Below are 17126 nucleotides of genomic sequence, written 5' to 3'. Positions count from 1 at the left end.
AGAAAGGAATGGCAAAAAATATTCAAAGTGATGAATAGCAAGAACCTACAACCAAGATTACTCTACCTAGAAAAGTTATCATTCAAAATTGAAGGTCAGATAAAGAGCTTCACAGATAAGAAAGCTAAAGGAGTTAATCACTGCCAAACTAGTAGTACATGAAATGCTGAAAGATATTCTTTAAGAAGAGGAAGAAAAATGTAAAGATAAAAATTATGAACAACAAATACTTATCTATCAACAAGTCAATCTAAATATCAAGTCAATTAAAAGTCTGAGGAACAGAATAAACTGGTGAATATAATAGAATCAGGGGCATAGAAAGGGGGGCTGACAATTCTCATGGGGAAAGGGGTATGAAGGGTGCAGAAAGATATTGGACAAAAATTGTATACCTATGGATGAGGACAGTTGGGGAGGGGTAAGGGCAGATAGTGGGGTGGGAACCGGGTGGAGGAGAGCTATGGGAGAGGGGGAAAGGAAGAGGAATAATTGTAATAATCTGAACAATAAAGATTTATTTAAAAAATAAAAATAGGTATTCCCACAGCCAAAGAGTGATCAAATTTTATTCACACAGCTCATCAATTTATTCTACTGGCTCATGAGACTGAAGGATATACTATGATTTTTATTATTAATATTTCCACAAAATAGAGAAGCAAAATGCATCCTACAGCTCATTAGTAATAATAGATTCATAAAAGTAGAGAAAAATTTACTTATCAATATTTATTGTTTACCAGTACAATCAGTGTGTTTTATGGAGTTCTAGGAACAACAGAAACCTTTAAATGGCATAGTAATCACCTGTCTACTCCAATGCAAAACCAGTTCATTTTCCCAGCTGTAGGCTGCCTATCATCTTTCTAGATATTAATTGTTAATGACCCATGTATAAATAATTGAGAGTTAAATACACACCATTTAAAGAAATGTAAGGTATTATTGTACTAACTTAAAATATAACCGTCTTCAGGACATTGTTTCGTATAGCCATATATCTCTCATCTTCTTGCATTTTTTGTCTGTGTAGACAATTATCTCAATTTTCACTTGGGAAGGTGGAGGCAATCCAAGGAAAAACCTCTTTCTCAGGTTCTCAGGATAAATGAAGGCAGAACAAGCCTTAGATCTCTTAAGCCAGTGTTTTTCAACCTTTTTTGGGCAAAGGCACACTTGTTTCATGAAAAAAATCATGAGGCACACCACCATTAGAAAATGTTAAAAAATTTAACTCTGTGCCTATATTGACTATATATAAAGTAATTCTCTTGAATAAGAATCAAATAAACACAAAGAAAGTATTTTATAATTACTTTATTATGAAATATTAAGTAAACAAAATAGTGAAAAATTATAAAATTCTTGTCTTGTCTGCACCTACGGCACACCAGGCAACATCTCGCGGCACACTAGTGTGCCGCGGAACAGCGGTTGAAAAACGCTGTTTTAAGCTCTTAGGACACTCCTGTGAAGGCAAGTAACCATCTTGTCCATCTCTTATATATGTTTATCACTTCATAAGTGGCATTTGATTTCATGTCTATGGCTTTACAGTTCTTGAATACTTTGCTTGAGATGCTGAACAGGGTCAAGAAGAAACAGGGATAGGCAACTTATATGGGGGAGTTGTGGAATCTTCTTTTCTAAAGACTTTTCAGGACACGTGGTTCTCCTGTTTCAGAGATGGTTAGAGAAACTCCATCCCTTAGAAAATCCCTTCTGTAGCTTTTCCAACAACGGAGGAAAATGTAATCAATTACTCATACTCTGAGAAGTGTTAACATTTGTTTCAGTTGTGATGTTGTTGATTTTGTTGTTATTTTGAGAGAAATCAAAGAATCTTAGCATGTTAAAGCTAGGAGGGCACATATCGGTCACTGTTCAGCAAGATTTAAAATGAAAATTTAGGTCAGTGAGGGGAAGAAACTTATTCAGAAACTAGAGACATGTTGCAGGAAGATTCCTGCAATAGGGCTTCCTGCTGTGGTCACTGCCACGCCTGCTTTCCTCCCTTCTTTCCCACTCTGCTTGCTTGCTTCTTCACAGCTTTGCTCCATTCTGCAGCGCTTAGCTTCTTTCTACACTGTCTTTAGTCTTCACTCTGGCCTGGATATGCAAATTAACTGCCATCTTGGTTGGTTTGATTTGCATAATCACCCTGATTGGATGGTGGGCGTGGTTTGTGGGCATAGCGAAGGTATGGTCAATTTGCATGTTTCTCTTTTATAAGGTAGGATAGCCAGTGAGTAGCAGAAGATTCAAGGAAGAGATTATGGGGCTGGGGAAAACAGAGGTAGTATGAAGAAGCACATATACATTAAGGGGTGCTTGGCATATAAACAGTAATGACTAGAGAAGAAGCAGGTAGAAAAAAGAGAGGTTGTTCTTTATCATGAATCAAAGAGCTCCATTCATACATTCACTCAACAAATTATTCTTGAGCACCTTCCATGCCCCTTTCAGACAATATTTTGGGTTTTGGGCAAGCTAAACAGACAGAAATCCATGACTTCACTGAGAATACATTTTAGCTTAACAATCAATAAATGTAATAAATAAAAATATACAATGTGCTAGAAGTAATAATTCTAAGGAGTAAAATAATATAAAAAATTAAGATACAAAATTTCAGGAGCTAGAGATGAACTTTTAGGCAGCATGACCAAAGAAGGGCTCACTAAAAAAATGTCTTGGGTATAAAGGCCTGAGGTAAGTGAGAAGGTAAGTCATGGAAGGATCTGGGATTCATAAATATAGAGCAGCAAGATAAAAAGATCAAAGACTTTGAGACAGAGATGGGCTGAGTATTTAAGGAGTCCAGTGTAACTGAAGCAAAGTGAGCAGGAAAAAGTGTGATAGGAATGAAGTTAGAGGAATACAAACTACATAGGGCCTAATAGGTCATTATAAGGAGTTTAGTGTTTAATCAGGTTAAAATGGTAAGCTACTGACATTTTGTAATAGAAGAGTGACCTGATCTGACTTACAATTTAACTGAATCATTTAAGCTGAATGGTAGCAAAGATAGAAACAAAGAAATCAATAAGGAAGTCACTGAAAAAAGTAAGATGAGAGTTGAGTAATGATGATTAAAATAAAGGATTGCAGTCCAAATGGCAAGAAGAAGTTATATTTTTTCATATCTGTGACAGCCTAGGACTTTATATATTCATTAATTAATAATTTACATTTGAGTGTGAAAAAAATAATCAAATCATTAATGTAATTTCAGATTTTGGAATATGCAATAAAAATAAATCAGTCTGAGGAGAAAGGGGATGGAAAAACAAAGTTTTTAAAAGTAGGCTGGTTACTCAAGCCCTCTCCTTATCATCCATACTTTTATAAACATCACATTAGATTTTCACAGTTCAAACTGAGGCTCAGCAAACACAGAACAGAAAATATGGAGGCTGGAAGTATAACTTACACCTTGAATATTAGCAGAGTTTTCACATACCTCAAGGGTACCATGAAATACTCCATTTATGTAACATTCATTCAAATACTTCTTTGATTTGATTTGATTTGATTTTGAACTTTGCAGCACTATGTGTCAAACACCATGGTAGACATTAACACAATGGGAAAATGGAGCCATGAAAATCTAGAAGACACAAACACAAGAATGGTCAATATTTTAGCTAAGCCTGTCAGAAGTCACCCTTTGGTGGAAATTGGTAACTCAAAGTGACTTATGAATTAGATTTGTATTGTAAAATGAAGAACAAGTAAGAGAAACAGGAAGATGGCCTCCCTTTCCTCCTTTCTTCAGTCAGAAAAATGATCCAAGAAGGCATCTGTTGGTAGAAGATAGAGAACTTTTCATACAACTCTTTTCAAAGGATGGGGGATTTGCTATTTTGCAGAGGAGAGGGAGATTTTTAGCTTTACTTCTATTCTCATTTTCCTGTCCGATCTGTATTTTATATCTTCAGAAAGGAAGAAGAAAATGATCTTATCTATCCTAATTATTTCCCCCTTTCTTACAGCATCCCTCATCTTTACTCTCATTCTTTTAAGTAAAATTAGGCAAGTGGGAAGAATGGCCTTGAAGAATGCTACAGCAGTGCTTGAGTTTCTCCTTATCAGAAATTATAACTATCCTGAGTGATGAGTCCCATTTTTCACGTTGGTTCTAATATCTTACCTCAGCACATTGTTTGGGAATGGACTTATCATTCTTATACATTTTGAACCACACCTCCACACTCCAATGTACTTCTTCCTTAGTAACCTGTCTTTCTTAGACCTTTACTATGGAACAGTCTCTATGTCCCAGGCCTTATTGCATGAGTGTCTCCTTGTTCTTGGCTACAGCAGGGTGCCTCCTACTGGCTGTGATGGCATATGATCGTGTGGTTGCTATCAGCAATCCTCTGCGCTACTCTATGGTCATGAATGGCCCAGGGTGTGTCTGGCTGGTTGCTACCTCATGGGGGGCATCACGTGTACTCACTGCCATGGTCACCTTATCCCTACATCTTCACTTCTGTGGTACTAATGCCATCAATCATTTTGTCTGTGAGATTCTCTCCCTCCTCAAGATGGCCTGTTCTGATACCAGACTCAATGAACTTATGATCCTCATCACAGGTATATTCACCCTGCTGCTGCCCTTTGGGTTTATTCTTTCCTATGTCCAAATTGCTGCTGCTATCTTAAAAATTCATTCATCCCAGGGTAGGCTCTAGGCTTTGTCTACCTGTGGTTCTCATTTGACTGTGGTGACAATATTCTATGGGGCAGCCATCTCCACATATATGAAACAGTAATCTAAGTTATCCCCTGATCTAGACAAGTTTATATCAGTATTTTATGGGGCTTTGACACCATGCTGCACCCTCTAGTATATAGCCTTAAAAACAAAGCTGTTAAAGAGGCACTAAGGAAAGTTATGTAAATAGAAAATGAGCCTTTTTTTTTTTCTCTAAACTTCTAAAATAACACTTAGCTACATCTCCACTGATGATAAAATAATGCTTAAAGTGTCTGACTTTACCCTTGATAGAGCAGTTGATTGTCATGAAAGGCTTTATGAAGTATTTCTATCCCAAATATTATATATCCTGAGACTTGAATTTCTGTTATAGACATTATTTTTACTCTTTCTTTACATATAACACATTAGTGGTCACCAATTAAACTACTCAACTTCAGGTAACTAATCTTATCAGAATCATTTTCTCACAGACAGAAGAGACCTAAGCAACAAGCGAATCTATTATGACTATTATCAGGAGGCAAAGACATAACTGAAATTTCAAAATAGGACAAAAATAGTATAATAAGAAGTCAGAAGACAAATGTCAGAAATTGTCCAACAATACAGTGTACAGATAATGTATTATAGAATTATACACCCAAAATCTATGTAGTATTGTTGACCAGTGCCACCCCAATAAATTCAGTAAAAAATTGTCCAACTTTACTGATGGCAAGTTCTGTTGGGTAAGCATAATTTTCTTGTTCCACTTAACCTCAGAATCATAAGAAAATTGTATCACAGCCATTTTCTACAGTTGTATGGAGTGTTTTTCTTTTTCTAAACTTTTTTCAAATATATTATTTTGTTTTATATTTCTAATAAACAATGATATTGGTAAGAGATATACCATAATGCTCCTCATGTTAATGATGACAAAATTGAGACTCAGAGTTTGGACTTTTCTAAAGTTTTACATAATTGGTAGTGGAATCAAAATTATAATGCAGATCACATATATGATGCCATTGAGCTTTTCCAAATTGGAATCACAGAATAAAGAATGCAGTTAATATTTATTGAGTACAATCACAAATCTTACAACAATTAGATGAAGTAGTACTCTTACCAATATTAGGTGTGCGGAAACTGAGGGTCTTAAAGATTAAGTGATTTTCCCATAGTCACAAAGCCAGTAAACAGCAGAGTATGTATTTAAATCTAGATCTGGCTGATTCCAGGTCGCATTCACTGTATCTAAACTATAGAATCATCAAAGATTATCTAATGCAGTGATTTTAATAAACTTTTTCATGATATAATTTATATACAGTAAACTTTATCCAACAATATGGTGATTGCCAGGGAACGGGGGAGGCTGGTGAAGGGGGGTGGAAGAGGGTACAGGGGGAATAAATGGTGATGGACATAGACTTGACTGGGGGAAGTGAACACACAATATAGTGTACAGATAATGTGTAAAATTGTGCATCTAAAACCTATATAATGTTGTTAACCAATGTCACCAGTGTGCACTTTTATGCATCTTGACAGATGCCCACAGCATCAGCACTACAATCAAACTGCCTAATAATTCCATCATCTCCAAAAGTTTCCTTGTCCCCTTTTGTAGTTCACCCTCTCCTTTCATTTCAGATCATTGGCAACCATTGATCTAATTTATTTTACTATATGTTAGTTTTGATTTTTTATAATTGATTATAAATAGAATCATGCAGTATGCACTTTTTGTGTATGTTTTCTGTTAGCACGCATTTGAGATTCATCCATGTCATTGCATGTATCAGTGGTTTGTTCCTTTTTATTGCTGAATAATAATCCATTGTACAAATTTACCACATTAAACATATCTACTGTTCATGTACATAATGCAGTGAGTTTTAAACTTTAATTCACATAGTGTTTTGGGTTCAGTATGGTACCATGAACCTGTCAATGGAGGTAAAGTTTTCTGTGCACAATTTCATTTGAAAATGAAGTCCTATAAATAAAAGAAAAAGTTTTGGCAAACAATTATCTACTACACATCTCTTATCTTAAATGAGGATACAGAGGACCAGTAAACAGGGTGTAAATTTTGTAGGATCATGAATAGTTTTGGAAGCAGTCTAGGGCTAAGTTCCTGATATCCTTCCTCCCAGTCTCTCTTTACTTTGGTTAATTCCAACAAACATATTGAAGTCATCTTATGTTCTCCAAACAGCTTAATGGAGAAACAGAGATAGATTAGCAGGAAAAATCTATGATGCACAGTGCCTACATGTGAAGCAAGGCACTACTAGACAAACATATATCCAGTTCATTAATCAGATGCTGAGTGCTGGGAATAGATGTGATATTTTGTGGTGCAGCAAAGGGAATGCCAGACATACAAGGGACTTGTCTCACATGTTTACTTACTAAATGAGAGAAAAATGAGAATGAATAAATCATTTATCAAAATAGCCTGATTTTCAAAGAAATGTAACATTTGTTCAAGTTCTATATATTATACATTTTTTAAAGCTTATGGTGTTCTCAGATACTGAAACCATGCTTTAATATCAAGAAACAAATATACATGAAAAAGCTAAATAATGGCAGAAAAGGCATTTGACAAAATCCAACAATGTTTCCTGATTTAAAAAAAAATAATAAAAATTAAAAAAAAACACCAAAAAAGCTAAATGACTTCAATCTTTGATTTAATAGAATTTATTCAACAAATATTAACTTTCTCCTTTTGGCCAGGCACTGTGCTAGTTGCTAGGGCAAGTTTTAGACTTTATGCAAAATAGTTCTTACTATTAAAATAAAAATTTCAAATTTACATTGTTAAAGAATTAAAAGTGAAAAAACTCATGGACATGGACAACAGTGTGGTGATTGCTGGAGACAGGGAAGGTTGGTGGAGGGAGATGGAGGAGGGTACAGGGGGAATAAGTGGTGATGGACAGAGACTTGACTTGGGGTGGTGAACACACAATACAGTATACAGATAATGTATTATAGAATTATACACCCCAAATCTATATAATATTATTAATCAGTGCCACCCCAATAAATTCAGTAAAATATAACTTCTCAGGAAAAAGTAACATCCTATCTAATAAAAGAGTGATATGCAAATTAACCATAACTCTGCTGCACCCACTAGCCATGCCCACCAGTCAATCAGGAGTGAGTATGCAAATTAACCCAAGATGGCTGCAGCCACAGAGAGAACCAGAGGGAGGCTTGGGTTTCCCCAGTGATGGAGGAAGCGGAGTTTTCCGCACATTCTGGCTGGTTGAGGCCTCCACTGCAGGCTACAAAGTTTCAATTATAGAAGGTAAATAAATCCTAACAGAAATGGCCATAGCCACGGAGTTAGAGAGAGCAGAAGGCTTGAGTTGCCCCTGGTGATGGAGGAATCCAAACTTTCCACACACCCTGGCCAGCCCAAGCCTCCGCTTAAGAGTACAAAATTTCAATTATAGAAGATACATAAATCTCAGTAGAAATGGCTGCCTCCATGGAGCAAGCAGAAGGCTTGGCTCCACTCCAAGCTACAAAGTTTCAATTGTAGAAGGTAAATAAACCCAGATACCAGGGCCTCTTTGTGGGTCGCCAGAGGACGTGGCCTTCATGAAAACCACCACGGGCCCTTAGCCCAGGCCACCCACAACCCAAGGGAACCTCCACCCTGAACCAGGACACCCTTCAGGGCAAACTAACTGGCCCCCATCTGTGCACCAGGCCTCTATCCTATCTAATAAAAGAGTAATATACAAATTGACCATCACTCCAACACACAAGATGGATACCTCCATGTGGTCAAAGATCCTGCCCCCATGTGGACACAAGATGGCCACCACAAGATGGCCAGCAGGAGAGGGCAGTTGGGAGGGGCCAGACCTGTAAGGGAGGGCAGTTGTGGGTGATCAGGCCAGCACAGGAGGGCAGTTGTGAGAGACCAGGCCTGCAATGGAGGGAAGTTGAGGATGATCAATCCTGCAAGGTAGGGCAGTTAGGGGTGACCAGGCTGGCAGAGGAGGGAAGTTGGGTTGACCAGGCCTGAGGAGAGAGCAGTTGGGCTGGCACAGGCCTGTAGAGGAAGGCAGTTAGGGATGACCAGGCCTGCAGGGAAGGGCAGTTAGGGGTAAACAGGCTGGCAGAGGAGCATTTAGTCATCAATCAGGATGGCAGGCAGAAGCGGTTAGGGGCAATCAGGAAGGCAGGCAGGTGAGCAGTTGGGAGCTAGCATTCCTGGATTGTGAGAGGGATGTCCAACTGGGATCAGGCCTAAATGGGCAGTCGGACATCCTTTGAGGGGTTCCAGATTATAGAGAGTGCAGGTTGGACTGAAGGACTCCCTCCTCTACCCCCTCATGAATTTCATGGGCCTCTAATCCTATATAATAAAAGTGTAATATGCAAATAGACCCAATGATGGAAGGACTGGTCAATGAGGGGTGGGGCTCACAAAAAGGTGGTGACAGGCCAGCCAAAGCACATGCCAGTGGGCAGAGGGAGGGGACAGCAATAAGGGGGGTCGTGACCAGCAGTGGCGGATGGGCCTGGTGGAGGGGTGATCAGGGGTTTCTCCTGCAGAGGGAGACCACTGGTAGCAGCAGTGGGAGGGCAGCCTGCCAGGTAACCTCCCACAGCAGGAGGGAAGACTGCAGTTTAGGCCCACTCCTTTGGGGTGTGAGCCTAAGCAGTCAATCAGACATCCCCTGAGGGCTCCAGACGGTGAGAGGGTTCAGACTGAGCTGAGTGACACCCACTTCCCCTGAATGCACAAATTTTTGTGCACCAGGCCTTTAGTTGTGATATAAAGTGAAATTGGTAAAATTAATAAAATTGTAGAGGAAAAAACATTAAAGCCTTCAGGTAGAGATAAATTCAGAAATTAGAAGGAATATTAAGAGTACTCATTTTATTGACTCTACATTTTGGGGCAAAATATTGAATTCTGTTATATGTCTGTTTACAGATTAAAATGAGAATCATGTTTTCATTAATGGTGCCCCTGTCACAAAAGAGTAGCTCTGTTGGTAGGTGTTTTATTTCTTTATTGACTTGGTGCAGGCATAGCCTACAGACAGAATGACATAGTGAGAATATAAAGATGGAGACTGTGGAATTGATTCTGGAACTAACTATGTATAGGCCCTTAGTTATATCACTCCATGGGCCTCAAACTTACTCATCAATATAATAAGAAGGTTGAGTTTTGTAACCTAAGAACCTCTCTAGTTCTAAATTTCTATGTCTAGGTTTTATTTTATAAGCTTTTCTTTTTTTAAAAAATAGAATCATATAATCAATTTACTCTGCAACTTTCTTTTTTCCACTTAACAATATATTATGGAAATTCCTCCAAATCAATATTTATAGATCTATCTGCCTGATTTTAAATGTGAGTTTTGACTGTAAAAGTAAGCATACATAGCAGCTAGTTAGCACAGCTATGACCATTCTAGTACTAACATTCTGTTTCTAAGCATCTAAAGCCCAAAGGTCATCTAATTTAACATTGATACTAAGTTATTTTAAAAATAAAAATACACTTTATATGGATATTTTGAAATAAAATCAATTCTGGATTGTTGAAAACACCTAAGGTTGAATATCACTTTTCCACATGATCAATCATAGCCAACACAACATTCCAATGTGCAACCCACATATCAGGCAGTTAGGGAATGAAGTATACCTTGCTTCACTCTGGAAGGCAAATAAAAATTGGTTTGAAACTAAGATAATTATGTCAGAAATTGAGGTGAAAGTTTGCAACTGTAAAACAGCTTCAAATGATACTTTCCAATGGTTATTTAAGAAAAACACACCATGTCCCATTCACAGAATTTAGTATTTCATTTGAGGAGAGGCAGTGAAGTATAACTAGTCACTCCCTGTGCTTTGATCTCTATACCTAAGTAAGCTAATAATAGCACTTACCTGTGCTGAACAGTTTGATCATGTTGATAGAAACCATTCTAGTTATTTATTCAGACAGAAATTAGAGACGTACAAAAATATTTGGAAGGGCTGTGGGAGGGAGAGTAAGATAATTTTGCCAACAACCTCATTGAGTTGCAGGAATTGAAGGAATCCACAAACCCCATGCTACTAATGACATCACTTAGTAGGAGAATGCTCTGAAACTGCTTTGAACTCTGTTTGCCAAGGTCTACACACCTAAATATAATGTCAGGAGGAGCAATGCTGGTGTCTACTTCTGTTATGCTAGCCAAGTTTCCTGTAAATATCTCTTATGGGTGAAATCCAAAACTGAACTTTACTGGCAAGGGAATGAGAAAAAGGTAGTTTCTAAGTTTTACAGGTGATAGCTGAAAAGGTATTGCTATGGCTTCATAGCTTAGTTATGAAAAGTACATGATTCAATTCATGTAAAGCATTTAGAAAAGTGTCTATCCTATAGTTAGAGAATGATAAATTTTACATGTCATTATAATGTCTGGGCCAAATGAGCCTAAAATGCAAAAAATTGAAGTGCCTACTTGCTTCCTTAATATAACATCCCAAGGTTGCTCTTTCACTGGTGCATGCAAACATCCATACATGTATCACTCATTCAGTTATTATTTAATAATCTCATGCCATACAGCATGTGGCAATGGAAGCATATTTATTTTCTACCCTCAAAGAATCAACTATCCTGGGGGAAGAAAACATAGACAACATTACTGTGTGAATTTATAAAGTACTTTACCCATTTTACAATTTATCTTATTCTTTAACATATATTATCTCAAATCATCAAATAATGAGATAAGCAAACAGGTATTATTTATTAATAATATAAAACTGACATTTACTGATGATGAAAAGATTTACGGAGGCTGTAATATTGTTAAAAATCAACAGTTATTGACAGGACTGGGATTAGAAATATAATTCTCCTAGAGTTATTGTCATCATTTTGAAGTGTATGTAAATATTGAATCATGTTGTAAACCTGAAACCAATATAATGTTTTATGTCAATTATTCTTCAATTTAACTTTAAATTAGATTTAAAATATTACAATTCTGATGCTTACATGCTCCTTCTGATGGGAACCTGATGGGTTCAGGAAATCCTTAGAAAAGAGGAATAAGAAGGCAAGATCGTTGTTGAGGGGAGAATGGACAAAACACTGTTTTCAGTTTGTCTAGATTAAAAATCTTGCACTGACAGTTATAGTTATACTAGAAGCCCAGTGCACAAAATGCGTGCACTTCGGGGGGCGGGTGGTGGTCCCTCAGCCTGGCCTGCGCTCTCTCACAGTCCGGGACCCCTTGGTCTTTACCACCCGCCTGCTCGCTGCTCCTTACCACCAGACTCACTGCTCCTTAGCGCTGCCTCGAAGGCAGGAGAGACTCCTGCCAAGGCAGAGCTCACCAGCCATGAGCCAGGGAACGTACTGACCACAAGGGGGCAGCTTCTGCATTGAGCGTGTGCTCCCTGGTGGCCAGTGCACATCATAGCGATTGGACATTCTGGTCTTTCTGCCATAATGGTCGCTTAGGCTTTTATTATATACATGACCTTGGGAAATTTCCCGCCTCAATGCATCTGTCCTAGTTCACAGGCTCATCATCCCCTTAACAGGAAAAATGTCATAAATGTCTACCTAATTGTCTCTAGTCCAGTCTTATTTCTCTCTAAACTGGCTATCCAATCAGTGTCTCCAGAGTGATTATGCTAAAAGGAAAAAACACCATCATGCTAATCCTCCCTCTGCAAGATTAGAAACTTCCAGTAGGTCTTTATTGTCTATAGGATATGAAAAATTAATTGAGATCCCTGATAACCTTTTTTATCCTTATTGTCTAACCCATCTCCACAAACTCCATGCTCTAGGAAAACAATAGTGTACATTGTTTTGAGCCATTGTATATAAAGGATTTGAGCATCTGAGGATTTTGGAATCTGTGGAGAATCTTGGAACCAAGTGCCTGTAATACTGAAAGACGACAAGGCAATTAAGTTTTGAGTGAGTCAAAAGTTATTCATAGGTATTTTTCCGTGCAGAGATCAGTGCTCCTAACCCCTGAATTGTTCAAGGATAAACTGTACTTTATTTCTGAGGACCTTTTATGCATATATGCCACTGTAAATCCTGCAGTTCCCTTTATCCTTCAAGGACCTGAACATTCCACTCTTCTAATGATAATAGCATCTATGGTTGTGTTATCACCATTGCATAAAGACAAGATCCCCTGACTTCTGCCTCAGTCTCAATTTCATATCTCTAATACAAGAAGACTTTTTCCCTTCAGATTGATTCTGTTTTCTAACTCCAATTTTGGGAATATACAGAACAAAAAGAATCTTCTAATTCTCATTAGAGGTAGTTAAGGGCTTCCTTGTAGAATTACTCTCTGTAATAAGTAAAAACAACTGTCCTTAGCAGCTTAGAAGAAGCTAAGTATATTTTACTTACCATTCGCTCTGATTTTTATTCAGAGCCCCTTTATCCTATAATATTAGGTTTTATTGAGGACCCTATTATAAACTTACTCTACTTCTTAAATTATTTCCCATAAAAGTCTTGTAATTTCTGAAATATAGAGTCTGTTCTATGTAGAAAATTAAAAAAAAATACCTATCTCATTAACCTGGATGGTCTTTTGTCTGCCCAACTCTTAAGATAAACCTTCCTATCTACAGCCTTCCCTGACCAAGGCCAGACACCTGACTTATGACTATGAAACTATATATTACAAAAACCCCAAATCTTGATCAATGGTTAGAATGTAATTGGAACATTACCATCTGGAATAAAATCTTGACCTTAATAATGAGTTAGTATGTGAGAATGCTCATACTTGGTAGAACTAGAGCAAACAATGCAAATAAAAATTCATATGTAGGAAGAGTGAAAACAATTTTTTTGCAGATTATAGAATGATATCAATCTTATTGCTTTACTATAACAATTCCTCTCCATGTGAAAATAAATTGTATGATAAAAACTATAAGACATTAAAGTGCATTTTTTAGCTTCAGGCCATTAATAAGATGGAATGCTATGAGATATTGACTGTTTCTCATCATAGGCTTCTTATCCTCAAATGTTTATTTCTTTCAGCCAATTCAGTGTAGTTTCAGTCAAATCAATTTCATGATATTGGGTAAGACAGAAAAACCAAATAACTGGCCTTGATTCATTCAACAAATACATATTGAATACATACTTTTTAGGTTCATGTTAGACACTTTGTGAGGCATTGAAAATAAGGCAGTGAATGGGACAGTAAGGGCTTCTTCTACCCTAGGGCTTACATTTTAGTAAGGGAGCAGAAATTAAATAACCACATAAATATATAAATACAAACTATGATAAAAATAATGCAGGTAAAGTTCAGATTGTTATGAACAATTATAACAAAGAGATATAATTTAGATTAGTAGGGTTATGGAAGGCTTTTTGTTTATTTGTTAATACACACCCAAGGATATTTTCCTTTGATTTTAGAAAGAGTGGTAGGAAGCGGGGGGGGGGGGAAGTAAAGGGAGGAGAGAGAGAGAGAGAGAGAGAGAGAGAGAGAGAGAGAGAGAGAGAGAGAGAGGAGAGATATCAGTTGCCTCCTGCATGGGCCCCAACTCAACAGGGCCAGGATAGAGCCTGCAACCCTGGTTCTATCCTTGACCAAGAATAGTACGGGCAAGCCCTCAGTGCATGGGACAATTTTCTAACCATTGAGCAGCATCTTCCAGGGCATGGAAGGCTTTTTAATGAAGTTTCTTTAAGCCTGAGATATTAAGGATTACTAGGAGTTCAGCAAACAAAAAGGGTAGGAAGATCATTTCCAGGAGAGAGAACACAATGTGCAAAAGCCATGAGGTAGGAATGACCTCAGAATATTTCATAAAGATACTATGAATAAAACATGGTAGGCACAAGAAAAGACAGTGCAAGGTAAGTTTACAGACAGATAATTTAGAGTCTTGTAGGTCATGATAAATAGGTTATATTTCATTTCAAAGGTAGTGATTTTAAGCATAAAAAGGATATGGTCATAATAATATATAGGGGATTCCCAAACGGTTTATACTCTTTAACAGCTGACAGCCTAATTTTGAAAAATAAATGTATTTTAATAAACACTGTATTTATAATTATTCAAAGTGTGTGTATAAATTTTGGGGATATTTGTAACTGTTACTGTTTGTAACAGTTATCTCTACTGTGTGGAGAATAGACTATAGAGAGGAAAGAACGGAAGCAGGAAGACCTATTTAGGCAGCTCATGTATTTGTCCAGATGAGAGATGCTGGTGGCTCTTGCTAAAGTTTTGACTATGGATATGAAGATTTGTCAGATTTAAAATATATTTAGGAGAAATAGCCAATAGGATCCAATAATTGGTTGGCTATTTATTGCAAGGAAAATATATAAGTGAGCTGGCACAGATTTTATGTCATGGATATATACCAGTTAAGACAAATTTCTGGCTAATATCTCTAGTGAGAAAGAACAATTCTGTGGTTCAGGAATCTGGTTACCTATGAAAAATAAATTAGCAGATTTTTAAGGGGCTGTTTGAAGCACATTTCAGGTGGAGTCCAACTCCCTCATTTTTATTTTTTTATTTTATTTTTAATATATTTTATTGATTTTTTACAGAGAGGAAGAGAGAGGGATAGAGAGTTAGAAACATCGATGAGAGAGAATCATCGACCAGCTGCCTCGACCAGCTGCCTCTTGCACACCTCCTACTGAGGATGTGCCTGCAACCAAGGTACATGCCCTTGACTGGAATCGAACCCAGGAACTTTCAGTTCGCAGGCCGACGCTCTATCCATTGAGCCAAACTGATTTCGGCTTCCTCATTTTTTAGATGAAGGAATTAAGACTCAAAATAGATTGTGTTACTTTGCAAATTAATTTGGTGATGTGAATGAATGCTTTATCTTCCAAATTAGAACATAAACTTCAAAATAGCATCACTTGTTTCAGAGACATCTCCTAATAGCAACTGATATAAGACTAAAGATACAGCAAACAATATTTTTCTAATTAAAATGAACTATATTTCTTATTTCTCACAAGATAGAACAAAATGGATATTCAGATTACTGATAATGACAGCGAAGTGATAGAATTAATCCTGGTGAGTTTGTCCAATCATCCAAAATCCCAAATTGCTATTTATTATACCATGATCACATTGGAGGGTGACAGTCTCATCACTGGCATGGTTAGAGTTTGATGGGCTGCTTCATACCCCTATGTATTTTTTCTTAAGCAACCTGTCCTTCCTTGATATCTAATATTCTAGCAATTCAGTGCACCTTTTTGTTGTTGTTGTTCAATGGTTTAAGACAGTGGTTGGCAAACTCATTAATTAACAGAGCCAAATATCAACAGTAGAATGATTGAAATTTCTTTTGAGAGCCAAGCTTTTTAAACTTAAATTTCTTCTAACACCACTTCTTCAAAATTGACTCTCCCAGGCCGTGGTATTTAGTGGAAGAGTCACACTCGAGGGGCCAAAGAGCTGCATGTGACTCACTAGCCGCAGTTTGTCAATCACGGGTTTAAGAGACCACCCCACTATTTCCTAGCTATTATGCTAAGGTGGATATTGTTCTAGGGATGGAAGTGTGTCCTTCTGGCTGTTGTAGCTTATTATATATTTACCAGTATTGCAATATCCAATCCCCTGACTTTCACCATGATTATGAACAACTGGGTCTGTATACAGTGGGCCATGGGAGCCTGGTCCAGTGCCTTCTTTTTAGAAATAATACCTATCATTGCAATCCCTATGCATTTTTGTGGACAGCATGTCATCAACCATTTCACCTGTGAGATCCAGACCCTGTTGAAGCTAATCTGCTCAGTCACTCTAGTCAGGTTTATTCTGGATATGACATTCACAGTGCCCCTGACCTTCACCTTCATCCTCATCTCCTATGCTCACATTTATTATGGTTATCATACTGAGGATCCATTCTTCAGAGGCCAGATTCAAAGCTTTCTCTACCTATGCATCTCATCTGACTGTAATCACCATATTTTATGGAACAGCCATCTACATATACCTGAAAACTCATTCAAGGGATCCCAAAGTCAGGTTAAAGTCATCTCTGAATTTTATGGTGTTACATCTCCTTGAGGGACAAGGATGAGAAAGGTGCCCTAAAAAAATAATTAGGAAGAAAGAGCCCTAAAAAGGAACTGAATAGCCCACAGGGACTCATTTAATCCACAATTTGACATTGACTTGTAAAAATGACAAATATAAATACTAAACAATATTTAATAAGTTATTAGCTTCAAATTCATTTTTTTTTCTATTTCTGATAGATATATGATAAAGAACATCCTCTCATAGAGAAAAACACGCGAAAGACTTACAATGCCATTCATTTAAGTAATAAATTAAACAGAATGATTTTGTGGGAGATTTTA

General features: G+C 37.3%; 1 protein-coding gene across 1 annotated transcript; it reads left to right on the top strand.

Moving 5' to 3' along the window:
• Window positions 1-3571: 3571 nt before the first annotated feature.
• On the top strand, window positions 3572-16843 carry OR13H1 (olfactory receptor family 13 subfamily H member 1; the record flags this gene model as incomplete). The annotated part of the gene is given in 4 exon segments (XM_084870831.1): window positions 3572-3686; window positions 4125-4299; window positions 4301-4689; window positions 16674-16843. Coding segments are annotated over 4 exon segments (849 nt in total).
• Between the last annotated feature and the right edge of the window lie 283 nt (window positions 16844-17126).

This window comes from Pipistrellus hanaki, assembly GCF_964339955.1.
Source record: "Pipistrellus hanaki genome assembly, chromosome: X".
Taxonomy (NCBI): domain Eukaryota; kingdom Metazoa; phylum Chordata; class Mammalia; order Chiroptera; family Vespertilionidae; genus Pipistrellus; species Pipistrellus hanaki.
This window is presented reverse-complemented; position numbering and strand designations above follow the sequence as displayed.